Source organism: Coregonus clupeaformis, chromosome 18 (genome assembly GCF_020615455.1).
Source record: "Coregonus clupeaformis isolate EN_2021a chromosome 18, ASM2061545v1, whole genome shotgun sequence".
Taxonomy (NCBI): domain Eukaryota; kingdom Metazoa; phylum Chordata; class Actinopteri; order Salmoniformes; family Salmonidae; genus Coregonus; species Coregonus clupeaformis.
Genome location: NC_059209.1, coordinates 29758523 through 29776333, shown reverse-complemented (window position 1 = coordinate 29776333; position 17811 = coordinate 29758523). Strand labels below are relative to the sequence as shown.

Genomic DNA, 17811 nt, shown 5'->3' with positions numbered 1-17811 from the left:
GAATTCGGAGGACAGAAATTATTAAATATTAAAGCATTAGACCTATCACTAAAATCTTCAGTCATACAAAAGTTATACTTAAATCCGAACTGGTTCTCAAGCAAATTAGTAAGATTGTCTCACCCAATGTTCAAGAAAGGCCTTTTTCCCTTTATTCAGATTACAACCTCTCACTTTCAGTTATTTGAAAAGGAAATAATCTCCCAAATGTCACTATTTCTAAAACAAGCCATAGAAAGTTGGTTGCAATTTCAATTTAATCCTCCAGAAACGAAAGAACAAATAATGCAACAAATATTGTGGTTAAATTCAAATATACTAATTGACAAAAAACCTTTATTTTTTTACAGAATGTTTAAAAAAGGTATAATCTTCGTAAATGATATCATCGGTAGGACTGGTGGAGTTATGTCGCACATGCAGCTAACAAAACATATGGAAATGTCTGCTCTACCCAAAATTACAACCAAATAATTGCAGCCTTACCGCAAAAGTGGAAGAGGAAAGTGGAAGGGGGGAGAAAGTAAGGAACTTGTCTGTCGGCCTTGCATTAAAGAACATAATTGGTTAAGGAAAACTGTGATAAATAAAAAAGTATATCAGTTTCACTTAAGGACCAAAGGATTGACAGCCGTCCCATATAGATTGCAAAAAAGTTGGGAAGAGATCTTTGACGTACCGATCCCATGGCATAGTGTTTATGAACTGACACGCAAAACGACACCGGATTCAAAAATTAGAATATTTTAATTAAAATTATTATATAAAATTCTTGCTACCAATAGAATGGTATTTATATGGGGGATACAATCTTCCCAGCTCTGCAGATTTTGCTGTGAAGAGACAGAATCATTAGATCATTTGTTTTGGTTCTGTCCATTTGTAGCATGTTTTTGGACACAGGTCCAGGAATGGCTAAAGGATTGCAATATTTACCTGGAACTAACCTTGCAGATAGCATTACTGGGTGATCTGAAAAGTCAGAGTCAATCAATCAATAATATAATAATACTTTTAGCAAAAATGTTTATTTTTAATTCACAATCTGTAGAAGCAATGAGAATAGAAAGGTTCAGAACTTTTGTAAAACATCACAGTACGGTTGAAATATATATGGCAAATAGAAATCCTATATGGATGGTGTTAAGAGATAGATGGGAGGTATTGAATAGAGTTGAAGGATGGGACTAATAACAAATAACAACAAATAATAACAAAGATAGCTAATAATGTAAGCATACTGTGTCCATAATAAGTAAATAGGTTGTATGTTGGGAGCTTTTGGGAAAGAGCACAGTCAGAAAGATATGGCATATAGAAGCAAACCGGATGGACATCATGAAAATGATCGGAGAGGTTGAGAGTAGAAGAAGTTCACGAGCAAAAAATAAATAAAAAATAAATATATATATATATATATATATATAATAGAATTATTGTAAAATAAACTCTGTCCATAAGGTGTAGATAGTAAGTATAGACCGGAAGTAGAGGCCTGGGCATTGTTGTTCACTAATTTACTCCAAGTAGGGAAAGGATGGTGGGGTTGAAAAGTAATAAAGGGGAGTATATATGTAAAAAAACAAAAAATAAAAAAAATAAAAACATGGGGGATTGGAAGTGATGCAGACAATTACATTGATAGAAGATACAATCTATCTGCAATATTAAGCTGATCCATTCCCAAAAAAAAAAAAAAAAAAAAAAAGAAGGCAGGCCAATGCGTTTAGAGGTACTGGTATGTACACCGTAATGTAATAGGCAAGGTGACGCATACACTTCAAAGGGAATTGCCCCTGTCAAAGTTAATGGGATGCTGTGGTAAAATGGATGGAAATCCAAGGTTTTGGAAAAATACTCATTCCTCACTGAAAATAATACAATCTTTAAAAAAATGTATTGGCCTTCAGGTAATGTGCATAATATTGAGGTCGATCCCTTAAGAAAAAATATTGCAGTCAGAGTGCAGTACAACTGCAGCATAACTGCAGTTAGAGTGCAGTATAAATGTAGTTATTCTGCAATTACTGCAATTACTGCGTCCAAAATACCACAGTCGACTGCATTTACCGCACTTTCAAAACTGGAACCTGTTTTTGTAAGGGATGCTAAATTCAAGAGTCCAACCTTGAGTGTAATTTGAATCTTCATCTTTTGTTCATTTGATAGTGGAGAAAGGCTACAGTGATGTCGTGGGAAGACAAATATACTCGACCCTGATTTTAACAGAACACCAGCCACTGTATGTCCAACTGCGTAACTCTCAGCTTTCCCTGGGCGTTGCCGCCGGTCTCCTCTCCTCCACGCCCACCGCGAAGCGCGATTGGTTTACGGGTCTGTCATATACAGCTTGGCATGCGAGGTGTTAGAAAAGTCGGAGCAGTACCCCGCCACGACGTTTGTATGTTACATTGTACTCCAAGTGAAGTAAAGATGCGGTTGTCCGGTGTGTCAGCGCAATATTCTTTCCAGCCGGTTAGAGTGACTGTCCCATGGTCCATGATAATTAGCTAGGAACCTGTTACTGGCAGCACCATGTCAAGGCTTGCAAGAAGAGGGTGAAAACGGGGGAATTTCTCCCGGTTCAGCGCATCCACTGGAAAGTGAAGCTGAGGCTACAGGATGGGTGGGATGACGAAGGGACGCTACCACTCCTTGGGCTTCGTGTTCCTTGTTTATTGCACAACATGCACGACATCTAAAGGTAAGGTTCCACATCAGACCTCTAATGTATCCAAATCATTTGGGTATCATTTGTGTGGTTTTTACTTGTCTCCAACATTGAGTCCAGTAACTTGACAGGTGCGGTTTCTTATTTGCGCACTTACACATCAGTTTCACGTTGCTTGTGTTTTGCCTCGTTTCTCTAAATGAAGTTAATGACAGCTTGAGTTGGACACTTTTTTTTGCTAAAAATATTAGTACCATTTGATCAGTAACACGAGTTATTTTCTGTCATTCCTTCGCTAGAAGGACATACGGTTATGTCCTTGTGACACTGCGCGGTTTCGGAATGTGCCATGCATCAGGATATTTTTTTATCCACTTTCATTATCTTTTCTTCAACGAGCCGGAAACTGTCTTCTCCACGACTCCTCAAACTGCTTCTCAATACAGTAATTAGTTTTACCCGTACTATCTGTGTCTTGTATTGAACTGGTTGAATAGCCTTTGCTTTACAGCAATATCATGTGTGGTGTGAGACGCAACAGGCGCAATAATGAACATAATCATCGTCCGCTATCCATTTAGTGAGCAGTTAATGCTAAAATAATTTACACACATGGTAAGTATGAATGCAAAGATGGAAAGTTAGAGCAAATTATTCGATTTTCATATAAGAAGGGAAAGGGTTACAACATCATCAAGTAATCAATCAGTACCAAGGACCTAGGATATGTCCCAAATGGCTCCCTATGCAGTGCACAACTTTTGACCAGAGCCCCAAGGGAATAGGGTGCCATTTTGGACTGAGCCATACTGTATCAATACTAGTCCTTCAAGTGTATGAGAGATAATGCTTCCCCACAGTGGGGTGCAATAGGCCAGGGTTTGCCAAACTTGGTTCTGCCCCCCTCGGGTGCACTATTTTGTTTTTTGCCCTAGCACTACACAGCTGATTCAAATAACCAACTCATCAAGCTTTGATTATTTGAGTCAGCTATGTAGTGCTAGGAGGAAGGGTGTTAGGGAAACCCAGGACTGTGTTTGGGAAACCCTGCGGTAGGCTACTGGGGATCTGTTAAGATGTGCTTCAGGTGTTGTGCACCGACTCCAGTTCTGCATTGGCTTGTCAGCTATCGCTTATTGAAAATATGAAATGTCTTTATTCCTAGTGTAATGTTGTGCTTTTATTCGCATTCCTGGTGGGGATAACCAACTAAGTTGATATGAGACCATTTGGCTCAATGGCACAAAACCATAGACCATGCAGGGCTACAGTGGTTGTGCTTGAGTTATTGTGCAGCTTGGTCTGGAAAGCTAGTGGATGACTGGCTTAGTCTCAAATGGCAATCTATATATTTCTTTATAGTGCACTAAAATGGTACCCTAATCCCTTTTATAGTGCACTACATTTGACAAGGGCCCATAAAGGGAATAGGGTGCTATTTGTGACTAAGTTAATGTATTTTCTTGGTTGAGGCCTACTTCAGTACACTAATATGAAGAGACCTCCCTTCTTGCCTCTTCCAAACGTGTGACACAATACTCTGATGGAGGTCAAAACAGGTGTTGCACGCACATGTCTTCACGAGGTTGATTCTATTAACCAAACGGCACCATCACGGTAGCCTTTGAAGCTCTGGGACCTTTGAAGCTCTGGGACCTTTGAAGCACTGTTGCCCGTCACCACTCAACAGATTTAAGCTCTTAAGGATCAATGGAGTTGTGGAACAGCGCTATTCACCACAAACGAAAATCACGTGAGGGGGTCATGAACTGAGGTTTCGCCTGTGCAACACTACTCTAAGCAAGCCCAGCGCACACGGCCCTGGGGAAACTTTTTTAAAATGATTTTTCAATTGTATCCACCCAGTTTGTGATTCACAGTTCCAATCTTGCCTCATCACACGCAAATATAGGATAGTGTTCTGATCCCCCTCTATCAGGGCTGAAGTAGGCTACAGGCAATATTATTTCATATGTGAATCCGATAATATGAAATCAGCACGCTATATAGGATAATGAAGCTGCAGTATAATATATATTATTAATATATATAATGCTGATTTCATGTGGACTACAGCACGTTTATGATTAAATGTTTTATCTCTCCTTTGAAAATGAGTTTTATTTGTTATTCTATGTTTGCAACTCCATTAGCATGGGATTGATCAAGGTTCATGCCTGATCAGTATGGAGAATGGTGTGTTTTGGTGAAGATTGTGAAAACGATGTGTTCAATAGATAATCATGGTCATATATGAATGATCAATTTCTGGATACATTATATACTGTAGATATCGATGATGCCACTTGCCATAATGAGGATCGATTTGTAACTGTCAGAGAATGATGCAGAGATCAGCAGAATTGAAATTCTAACGAGTTGATGATGGCTGGAGACCATGTTGACCATAAATCACATTTGCGTCATTATCAAAGTGAGATTTAATCTCAGAGGTGTAGTATTAGGTTACGTCCCAAATCACACCCTTTTTCCTCTACCCATGGATGAATGAAGCGTCCTTCATTCATCCATGGGCAAATTACCTAACCAAAAAGTCCTGCATTAATTTTCATTGAATTAGTGTGCAACAAAGAACAGTATTGTGTTTCCAGTGAATTTATGGAATATACAGTCAGGTCCAAATGTATTGGCACCCTTGATTTAAAGATGATAAATTATTTTTGGAAGAAAACAAATATTACTTGTTAAACAATCTCTTTCTCTGAGCAATTGTATTAGTATAAAATTATCTATCTATCTCAGTATTTATTTTCTAGTCTTTTTTTTGCTCATCTTTAATTAAGGGTGCTAATAATTTTGGACCTGACTGTACATACCCTTTTTTATAAATTCTTAATCTACCTCATGCATTTATAATTGATTATTGAATGTCAGCTGAAACATGATTTATGTGTATCCTTTTGGTTAGAAGTGAGTACTATTTAGCTGTTATTATTAAGCTAGCCTAGTTATTGCAATGAAGACTGGATAAGAAGCTTCATCACAATCTTTGCATTATTCTGTGCAGCCTTATCGTCCCTTGGCTCTGAGTCAATAGTCAGTGCAGAACTAACCGGCCATGCGGCGACATGAATGCATTTATTTTATCTGAGTCCAAATCCTGAGGTGTGTTTTAAAACACAGTGCCTTTAGGAAAGTATTCACATCCCTTGGCTTTTTCCACATTTTGTTGTGTTATAGCCTGAATTTAAAATTGATGAAATCTTGGTTTTGTGTCACTGATCTAGACAGAATACAATAGTGGAATGATATTTGTTCAAAATGTAATATAATGAAAAGCTGAAATGTCTTGAGTCAAGTATTCAACTCCTTTGCTTTGGCAAGCCTGAAATGAGTTCAGGAGTAAACATGTACAGTGAGGGAAAAAAGTATTTGATGCCCTGCTGATTTTGTACGTTTGCCCACTGACAAAGACATGATCAGTTTATAATTGTAATGGTAGGTTTATTTGAACAGTGAGAGACAGAATAACAACAAAATAATCCAGAAAACGCATGTCAAAAATGTTATAAATTGATTTGCATTTTAATGAGGGAAATAAGTATTTGACCCCTCTGCAAAACATGACTTAGTATTTGGTGGCAAAACCCTTGTTGGCAATCACAGAGGTCAGACATTTCTTGTAGTTGGTCACCAGGTTTGCACACATCTCAGGAGGGATTTTGTCCCCCTCCTCTTTGCAGATCTTCTCCCAAGTTATTAAGGTTTCGAGCCTGACGTTTGGCAACTCGAACCTTTAGCTCACTCCACAGATTTTCTATGGGATTAAGGTCTGGAGACTGGCTAGGCCACTCCAGGACCTTAATGTGCTTCTTCTTAAGCCACTTCTTTGTTGCCTTGGCCGTGTGTTTTGGGTCATTGTCATGCTGGAATACCCATCCACGACCCATTTTCAATGCCCTGGCTGAGGGAAGGAGGTTCTCATCCAAGATTTGACGGTACATGGCGCCGTCCATCGTCCCTTTGATGCGGTGAAGTTGTCCTGTCCCCTTAGCAGAAAGACACCCCCAAAGCATAATGTTTCCACCTCCATGTTTAACGGTGGGGATGGTGTTCTTGGGGTCATAGGCAGCATTCCTCCTCCTCCAAACACAGCGAGTTGAGTTGATGCCGAAGAGCTCGATTTTGGTCTCATCTGACCACAACACTTTCACCCAGTTCTCCTCTGAATCATTCAGATGTTCATTGGCAAACTTCAGACGGGCCTGTATATGTGCTTTCTTGAGCAGGGGGACCTTGCGGGCGCTGCAGGATTTCAGTCCTTTACGGCGTAGTGTGTTACCAATTGTTTTCTTGGTGACTATGGTCCCAGCTGCCTTGAGATCATTGACAAGATCCTCCTGTGTAGTTCTGGGCTGATTCCTCACCGTTCTCATGATCATTGCAACTCCACGATGTGAGATCTTGCATGGAGCCCCAGGCCGAGGGAGATTGACAGTTATTTTGTGTTTCTTCCATTTGCGAATAATCGCACCAACTGTTGTCACCTTCTCACCAAGCTGCTTGGCGATGGTCTTGTAGCCCATTCCAGCCTTGTGTAGGTCTACAATCTTGTCCCTGACATCCTTGGAGAGCTCTTTGGTCTTGGCCATGTTGGAGAGTTTGGAATCTGATTGATTGATTGCTTCTGTGGACAGGTGTCTTTTATACAGGTAACAAGCTGAGATTAGGAGCACTCCCTTTAAGAGTGTGCTCCTAATCTCAGCTCGTTACCTATATAAAAGACACCTGGGAGCCAGAAATCTTTCTGATTGAGAGGGGGTCAAATACTTATTTCCCTCATTAAAATGCAAATCAATTCATAACATTTCTGACATGCGTTCTTCTGGATTTTGTTGTTGTTATTCTATCTCTCACTGTTCAAATAAACCTACCATTAAAATTAAAGACTGATCATTTCTTTGTCAGTGGGCAAACGTACAAAATCAGCAGGGGATCAAATACTTTTTTCCTTCACTGTATATAACAAACCCCTTCTCTGTACCCCACACATACAATCATCTGTAAGGTCCCTCAATCGAGTAGTGAATTTCAAGCACAGATTCAACTACAAAGACCAAGGAGGTCTTTCAATGCCTCGCAAAGAAGTTTACCGATTTGGTAGATGTGTTTAATAAAAATAAATATATACTGAATATTCCTTTTGAGTTATTAATTAGGCTTTGGATGGTGTATCAATACACCCAGTCACTACAACGATACAGGCATCCTTCTTAACTCTGTTGCCGAAGAGGAAGGAAACTGCTCTGGGATTTCACCATGAGGCCAATGGTGACTTTAAAACAGTTGGAGTTTAATGGCTGTGATAGGACATTGTAGTTACTCCACAATACTAACTTAATTGACAGTGAATACAGAATACAAATATTCCAAAACATGGAACACGGCGCATAAGTAATATTGCAAAAAATGTCGTTAAGTAATTCACTTTTTGTTCAGAATAAACAGCATTATGTTTTGGGCAAATCCAACATCACTGAGTACCACTCTTCATATTTTCAAGCATGGTGGTGGCTGCATCATGTTCTGGGTGTTCTTGTCATCGGCAAGGACTAGGGAGTTTTTTTTAGGTTAAAAAGAAACAGAATACAGCTAAGCACAGGCAAAATCCTAGAGGAAAACCTGGATGTCTTCATTCCAACAGACAATGGGTGTCACGCCTTGGCCTATAGAACTCTAGCTAGTTTGGTCAGGGTGTGAATATTCTAGGTTTGTATTTCTATGTTTGGCCGGGTGTGGTTCCCAATCAGAGGCAGCTGTCGCTCGTTGTCTCTGATTGGGGATCATACTTAGGCAGCCAGTTTTCCTGCCTGTGTTGTGGGATTTTGTTGTGTTCTGTGTAAGGTTTGTTGTGTTGTACCTTTGGACTTCACATTTCGTTTCCTTTGTTGTTTTGTCGTGTGTTTATCGTTAATAAACATGTACGCATATCACGCTGCGCCTTGGTCTGACCCTTCTTTAAACGAACGTGACACTGGGAGACAAATTCATTTTCAGCAGGACAATAACCTAAAACACAAGGCCAAATCTACACTGGAGTTGCTTACCAAGATGATATTAAATGTTCCTGAGTGGCCTAGTTACAGTTTTGACTTAAACTGGCTTGAAAATCTGCGGCAAGACTTGAAAATGGCTTTCTAGCTATGATCAACAACCAACTTGACAGAGCTTTAAAAATAATAATGGGCAAATATTGTACAGTACAAGTGTGCAAAGCTCTTAGACTTACCCAAAAAGACTCACAGCTGTAATTGCTGCCAAAAGTGTTACTAACTTGTATTGTCTTAGGGGGGTGAATACTTATTTAATCAATGTATGTATATACGTGTGTGTGTGTGTGTGTGTGTGTGTGTGTGTGTTTTTTTTGTTTTTTTAATGTTAGTATATTTTGTGTAGATCATTGACCAAAAATGACAATTAAATCCATTTTAATTCCACTTTGGAACACAACAATGTGGAAAAGGTCAAGGGGTGTGAATACTTTCTGAAGGCACTGTTCATTGTGCTGTTCTCTTGAACACACCGATTGCTGTCAGCTCTACAGCCCTGCTGGATGCTCAGGCAGCTAGACTACAGGTCATGCATGACCCAACCTTGGGTGTGTCCCAAATGGCACCCTATTCCCTTTATAGTGCTCTACTTTTGACTAGAGCCCTATTGGCTCTATTTAAAAGTAGTGCACTATAAAGGGATAGGGTGCCATTTGGGATGCTCACCCTTAAGACAATCACCCTCTCTCCCTCCTGAAACATTTGACATGGAGACTCATCAAATTGCTTTATAGACCAGTTCACCCGTGAACCAGGGTGCTGATTGTGCCTCGCTCTCTGTTAGCTGCCCTGAATATGATTGACACTGTTGGACCAACATCTGACACACACAAAAAAAGAAGAAATAAAGACCTTGGTCTGAAATTGCCTCTACTTTTTATTTTTTTGTATAATATTTACGTTTTTATTCTGCAGTGTAGCCGGGCATTGATGAAATGAGACGAAGGTCAAATCTGTTGTTTTCACTCCGAGATAGTAGGGGGCTGTGATATTTCCAACTGCCATTCTGTTCTAGAATGAATCATCAGAATATGGCTGTCAACATGCACAGTTCAGTGCACAGATTTACATTTAAATGAAACCAAATAGCTGTACATTCAGAAGTGATACAGTAATGATGGTGGTAATAAACACACAGCCCCCTTTCTCTGTTAGACCAGCTAGCAGCTACTGCCTGGGGTTGCTGTTAAGGCACTTCTTTTATGACTCATGTCTTTCTGTGCATAAGCATGATTAAATACAAGAATACATGCATCCACTTCAATTGATGAATTATTTTCTTTGTATGAGCGTACAGTACAGCCGTATAAGTGCGTCAACTACTCTCGCCCCTGTGCTTTTCTCTTTATTAAATAAAGGTGAAATAAAAATGTGACTGTGCATGATTATCCTGCTCTAATATCTCTGTTTGGCTTGACGAGGAAGTGTTTTCGGTGGACAACTAGCTTAAATTACACCCCAGATGGTGTGACTGAGTGATGAGCTCTTTCTCTCTCACTGACAACTTGGGTAATTCCGGAGAAAAATCGATGTAGGCATTGCCAAAAACAAATAAACATTGTTTTGAATTCCATTCTCCAATTCTAGTGTCGTGATGGGCTCATCTATAGTAAAGGATGCTGAGGTTTTTTCATTCTTTATCGGAGGGAGGGGAGAACCGTCAGGACAGGGTGAGGTGGCCCACGGTCGCAGTGCTAAATCATGTACAATCCACAGAGCATACATTCATCCATCTCAGTCAACACATTCAATCGGTGCCTTCCGCGGTGGTCTTGACCAGCAGCATGTCTTCATTCTAGGCCAAGGCTGCATCCCAAATGGCACCCGATTTCCTTTTATAGTGCACTACTTTTGACCAGGGCCCATTGGGCTATGGTCAAAAGTACTGCACTATGGAATAGGGTACCATTTGGGACGTGCCCTTAAGCTTTGCTCACAGTAGATCTCACACATGTTAATATGACACTGGGGCTCACAGCCTGAACCAACCGTGTTTCAGTGAGATTATTTTTCACACTCGTTGCCTACTGTGCCTACTCTGGATTGGAGAGCAGCTTTTATAAGTGTGTATATCTACAAAACCTTTCCTGGATGATGTTGCAGTAGAACAGAACGAAGTTCTTGAATTCACGAGCAATGTGAGGCCGGTTGGATGTACTGCCAAATTCTCTAAAATGACATTGGTGGCATTCAATTCTCTGGCAACAGCTATGGTGGACATTCCTGCAGTCAGCATGCCACTCGCACACTCCCTCAATTTGAGACATCTGTGGCATTGTGTTGTGACAAAACTGCACATTTTAGTGGCCTTTTATTGTCCCCAGCACAAGGTGTACCTGTGTAATGATCGTGCTGTTTAATCAGCTTCTTGAAATGCCACACCTGTCCAATAGATGGATTATCTTGGCAAAGTAGAAATGCTCACTAGCAGGGATGTAAACAAATGTGTGCACAAAATTTTAGAGAAATATGCTTTTTGTGCATATGGAAAATGTTGGCAACATGGGAGCAACACTTTCCATGTTGCGTTTTATAATTTTGTTCAGTGTATTTAGAAAATTACATTCAATACAAGCTATAAGTGTGGGTATAGCCTACTACAGGGTTCTTCAATTCCGGTCCTGGAGGGCCGAAACACCTCTGTTTTTCATCCTCTCCTTCTAATCAGGGGCTAATTCAGACCTGGGACACCAGGTGAGTACAATTAACAACCAGGTAGAAATAAAAAACTGAAGTGTTTCGGCCCTCCAGGACCGGAATTGAAGAACCCTGGCCTACTAGTTTATCCATGGCCTTTATATAAAATACATTTAGAAAAACATGTTTGTGTGAATTTAACTGCCTTCACAGAATCACAAAGTTGCTTACATGTGTTAAATTTATCACAAGTGTGAAATAATCCTAGTTTGTACTAAAGTCATTTGTTCAAAGCAGCCATGCTTAACACAGGGTGCCCTAGTACCCATTTGCCAATCTTCCTTGGTCAACGCACAAGTTAATACCATTGCCTAATTTGTCAAAGTTTGAGGCTGCGTTTGCACAGGCAGCACAATTCTGATATTATTTTCTCTAATTGGTCTTTTGGCCAATCAGATTTGATTTAAAAAGCTCTGATGTGATTGGTTAAAAGACCAATTAGTGGAAAAAATACCAGAATTGGGCTGCCTGTGTAAATGCAGCCTAAGGGTGAAATTATTGTAATTCAAAATGAGGCATATAATTAAAATTATAACCCCACAGGTAAATTATTAGATATAGATAGTGGTTTCATCTTCAAGATTCTGATTTTTTAAAAATGTTGAGTCTTGATTATTTATGCCAACCTCGTCTGCAAAAATAAACAGAACTGGTCAGTTTTAAACAAATCTTAAATGTTCTGTTCACTTTTATGACCTTTTGTCACCAACTGCGTTGCGATCTTTTCGTCCAAATATTAATACAGATTTTGATTTCGACTCCCTAAACCCTAGGTCTATTTTAGGAAACTTTGTGAATGGACATAGAGAATAGGGGAACTCATACACGTACACCCTGACACCTAAAAAGGAACCATCAATCAAAGCCACCTGCAGTGCATCTCACTCAATCACATAAGCAAATCCCATTTCTCGTTTCCCAAAAAGGTATTAAAAACCTTGCCTTAGCTTCAAATCCTTACTGTAGGATATCAAAAAACGAGTCTACACTATAGGCTACATTGACTTAGCATTATCCTATCATATAAATTGACAAGGAAAGTTTTAAAGGGGAGATATACACTGAGTATACAAAACATTTTTTAAAGCCTTGAGACATTCCGAGAGCGAATGGGCAAGACCACAGATTTAAGTGCCTTTGAACGGGGTATGGTAGTAGGTGCCAGGTGCACCGGTTTAAGTGTGTCACGAACTGCAACGCTGCTGGGTTTTTCACACTCAACAGTTTCCCGTGTGTATCAAGAATGGTCCACCACCCAAAGAACATCCAGCCAACGGCAGGCCAGTGGTCAAAAACGGGTCATTGATGAAAGAGGACAAAGGAGGCTGACACAAATTGTGCAGAGCAACAGGCAGGCTACAGTTAGTCAACTGACAGTCCAGTACAACATTGGTGCCCAAAGACCCATAAAAGAATGCACAACTCTTCGTACCTTGACACGAATGGGGTATGGCAGCCGACGAACTTAGCGTTCCACTTCTTTCAGCAACAAACAAACTGTGGTTGCAGTGGGCTAAGGAGCGAAAACACTGGACACTGGAGAATTGGAAAAACATTGCCTGGTCTGATAAATCCCAGTTCCTGCTGTTTCACGCTGATGGGAGGACTAGGGTATGGAGAAAATGGTATGTTTTCATGGCACACATTGGGCCCCTTGATAACAGTGGAGTAACGGTTGAATACCACAGGATATCTGAAAATCAATCCCTTCATGGCAGCAGTGTATCCATCTGCAAATATATTTTTTTGAGCAGGATAATGCCCCATGCCACAAGACTAAGATTGTCCAGGAATGGTTCCACGAACATCACAGTGAATTCAGCTTACTGCAATGGCCTGCCCAGTCATCAGATCTGTATCGAATTGAGCATATGTGGGATTTAGAACAGAGATCCACTACCAGTCAACTTGACACAACTGTGGGAAGCATTGGAGTCAACATGGGCCAGCATCCCTGTCGAACGCTTTTGACACCTTGTAGAGTCCATGCCCCGACGAATTGAGGTTGTTCTGAGGGCAAAAGGAGGCGCAACTCAACATTGAGAACACCTTCCTAATATTGAGTTGCACCCACCCTTCTGCCCTCAGAACAGCCTCAATTCGTCAGGCCATGGACTCTACAAGGTGTCGAAAGCATTCCACAGAGATGCTGGCCCATGTTGACTCCAATGTTTCCCACAGTTGTGTCAAGTTGGCTGGATGTCCTTTTGGGTGGTGGACCATTCTTGATACACACAGCAAACTGTTGCGTGTGAAAAACCCAGCAGCATTGCAGCTCTATTTTATTTTTTTCGGGGGGAATGGATCAGCTTAATATTGCAGATAGATTGTATCTTCTATCAATGTAATTGTCTGCATCACTTCCAATCCCCCATGTGTTTATTTTTTATTTTTTATATATATATACTCCCCTTTATTACTTTTCAACCCCACCATCCTGTCCCTACTTGGAGTAAATTAGTGAACAACAATGCCCAGGCCTCTACTTCCGGTCTATACTTACTATCTACACCTTATGGACAGAGTTAATTTTACAATAATTATATTATTTATATATATATATATTTTTTATTTTTTTTTATTTTTTTTGCTCGTGAACTTCTTCTACTCTCAACCTCTCCGATCATTTTCATGATGTCCATCCGGTTTGCTTCTATATGCCATATCTTTCTAACTGTGCTCTTTCCCAAAAGCTCCCAACATACAACCTATATACTTATTATGGACACAGTATGCTTACATTATTAGCTATCTTTGTTATTATTTGTTGTTATTTGTTATTAGTCCCATCCTTCAACTCTATTCAATACCTCCCATCTATCTCTTAACACCATCCATATAGGATTTCTATTTGCCATATATATTTCAACCGTACTGTGATGTTTTACAAAAGTTCTGAACCTTTCTATTCTCATTGCTTCTACAGATTGTGAATTAAAAATAAACATTTTTGCTAAAAGTATTATTATATTATTGATTGATTGACTCTGACTTTTCAGATCACCCAGTAATGCTATCTGCAAGGTTAGTTCCAGGTAAATATTGCAATCCTTTAGCCATTCCTGGACCTGTGTCCAAAAACAAGCTACAAATGGACAGAACCAAAACAAATGATCTAATGATTCTGTCTCTTCACAGCAAAATCTGCAGCGCTGGGAAGATTGTATCCCCCATATAAATACCATTCTATTGGTAGCAATAATTTTATATAATAATTTAAATTGAAAGATTCTAATTTTTGAATCCGGTGTCGTTTTGCGTGTCAGTTCATAAACACTATGCCATGGGATCGGTACGTCAAAGATCTCTTCCCAACTATTTTGCAATCTATATGGGACGGCTGTCAATCCTTTGGTCCTTAAGTGAAACTGATATACTTTTTTATTTATCACAGTTTTCCTTAACCAATTATGTTCTTTAATGCAGCTCTTGACAGAAGTCGGTGCGCCTGGCACCTACTACCGTACCCCGTTCAAAGGCACTTAAATATGTTGTCTTGCCCATTCACCCTCTGAATGGCACACATACACAATCAATCCATGTCTAAATTGTCTCAAGGCTTAAACATCCTTCTTTAACCTGTCCCCTCCCCTTCATCTACACTGATTTGAAGTGGATTTCATAAGTGACATCAATAAGGGATCATAGCTTTCACCTGGTCAGTCTGTCATGGAAAGAGCAGGTGTTCACAAAGTTTTATAAACTCAGTTTGTGTATATATAGGCTATACGAATTATGTATTTCATATATTAATTAACTTCTAACTTACATATCTGTCTGCACTGTTCCCTTGCACAATTCACACCTCTCCACTGACCTCTCTCTTTCCGCTCTCTCTACCTCTTGAACGAGTAGCCGATAGATAGATCGATATCTATCTCAACAATATAGTTTGAAACTTATTTTGAGCTATATTTTAAAACTAATAGGCCAAGGCCTATTCAAGGAGAGAAGCATCGATCCTCTTGCTTGCTGAGTGGCTATAAAATAAGCTACAGCGTTGGCAATGAACTGGTGGGGAAGTTTGAATGGCGAGAGTGACAAGTAGCTCTGGTGTGATGTAATCACATTGACTAAATTGATACATTGGCTAAATTTAATAAATTGCTACACTGATACAATGCAAACATAAACAGGCAGATAAATGTAACTAATTTGCATAACGACCCACAGACCTGTCAGTGGCAGTGTCCTAGATAACAATTTATATTGGTCAACAGATTATTTTCGCATGCGAAAAGGCGCAAAAATCTAACCTTTTCTGAATAAAAAATTGACAGATTGCGACAGGACAATTTTTTGCAAATGGTGCGAACTGCGTCATAAACAAGACGCGCTCGTATTTTATTTTTAGTGTTCGAATAAATAACAGACTTGTTGAGAAAGGGCCTTTTAGCTACATATTATTTTCGAATAGTTTGCTAATATGAATCTTTTGGGTGGTTTATGGTTTACCTATTATGATTTTATCAGAATTGGTACAGCTATGTTTTCCTTCTACATTTTGTGGGGGGAAATCATTTTGTTTGACTCATTTGCCATTGCGTTAGTTTCGTGATAGCACAAGATTTGACCATGTCGTCTAAATACGGAGACACACACTTACTGTAACAATGTTTACAGCTTCATGAAAAACCTTTCTTAGCAACAGCTATGTTTAATTGGCATGAAATAATGTTTATTTGTCCCTAAGAACAAAAGACTGCTGATTGGAGAGGTTGAAAGTGGTCCATTTATCAGAAATTCTCAGAAATAGAAAATTAACCAGGTCCAAAGGTCCTCTCAAGGGGGCTCACTTCAGTCCACCATGCAGTATTTACACTGTAGCATTTACCCCATGTGTTTTCGGAACAAGCCATGGGTGGGGGGCAGTATCAAATTAGGCTATTGCACAAACACTGCGAAGGCAGGTCTCTGATTTTGAATCCGGCCATAAGCCTCCATGTAGTTACAGGTGTGTCAGTTAAAAAGAAAGCCCACCTTTCATTCAGTCGAAGAGAGTTCAATATTATTTTTGAAAAACATGTCATGTTGATGTATGGGTGCATTGCTGAAATCTATATTTGACTATCTCAAACAAATGGTGTTTTGATAGAGTGGGGTTCCTCAGTAAATCTCTGTGGTAGGCAGTCCTATGATTTTGTACAGTGTTATTTCTGTTATATTGAGTTGGATGACCTAAAAAGCTATTTTATAGTTGTTTTGGCATTAATACAACCGCTCAGTAGGGAGTAACATACTGTCACGATCGTCATAATGAGCGGACCAAGGCGCAGCGTGATATGAGTACATACTTTAATAGGTACTTTTAATTACAACACAAAACAACAAAACGATACGTGAAGTCCTCGGTCAATAACACAAACCTACACGGAACAGGATCCCACAAAACACAAGTGCACAACAGGCTGCCTAAGTATGGTTCCCAATCAGAGACAACAAGCAACAGCTGATTCTCGTTGCCTCTGATTGAGAACCACCCCGGCCAACATAGAAACACAACCTAGAACAGAACATAGAAAACGAAACATAGACACTACACAAAGAAACTAACACCCTGGCTCAACATACAAGAGCCAGGGCGTGACAGTACCCCCCCTCAAAGGCGTGGACTGCGACCGCGCCAACATAAACCCAACAGGGGAGGGGCCGGGTGGGCATTCCTCCTCGGAGGCGGATCCGGCTCCGGGCGTGACCACCACCCTCTAACAACCCCCCTGTAGCGCCCCTGGTCTGGTCTGGCCCCGCTGGCTGGAGCTGGACTGGACATCGGTGGAGCGGATTGCTTAGGCTCCGGTGTGGAGCAGCTGACCAGGCACCGGTGAAACAGGCACGGGCTGTGCCGGACTGACGACGCGCACCACAGGCTTGTGCGGAGAGCAGGAACGGGCCGGACCGGGCTGACGACGCGCACTATTGGCTTGGTGCGGGGAGCAGGTATGGGCCGGACCGGGCTGACGAAGCGCACCACTGGCTTGGTCCGGGGAGCAGGAACAGGCCGGACCGGGCTGACGACGCGCACCATTGGCTTGGTGCGAGGGGCAGGAACAGGCCGGGCCGGGCTGGCGACGCGCACCATTGGCTTGGTGCGAGGGGCAGGAACAGGCCGGGACGGGCTGGCGACGCGCACCATTAGCTTGGTGCGAGGGGCAGGAACAGGCCGGGCCGGGCTGGCGACGCGCACCATTGCCTTGGTACGAGGGGCAGGAACAGGCCGGGCCGGGCTGGCGACGCGCACCACAGGCTTGGTGCGGGGAGCAGGAACAGGCCGGGCCGGGCTGGCGACGCGCACCATTGGCTTGGTGCGAGGGGCAGGAACAGGCCAGGCCGGGCTGGCGACGCGCACCATTAGCTTGGTGCGAGGGGCAGGAA

The 17811-nt window shown here is 41.1% G+C and overlaps 1 protein-coding gene across 3 annotated transcripts in view; it reads left to right on the top strand.

Moving 5' to 3' along the window:
• Window positions 1-2393: 2393 nt before the first annotated feature.
• The window catches only part of LOC121530679 (netrin receptor UNC5D-like), a 302006-nt gene continuing 286588 nt past the window's right edge, over window positions 2394-17811 (top strand). For all 3 annotated transcript variants that reach the window (XM_041835831.2, XM_041835832.2, XM_041835830.2), the window contains exon 1: window positions 2394-2704. In XM_041835831.2, the coding sequence (XP_041691765.1) occupies window positions 2623-2704 (82 nt within the window). In that variant the 5' untranslated portion in view covers window positions 2394-2622. The remainder of the gene's footprint in view (window positions 2705-17811) is intronic.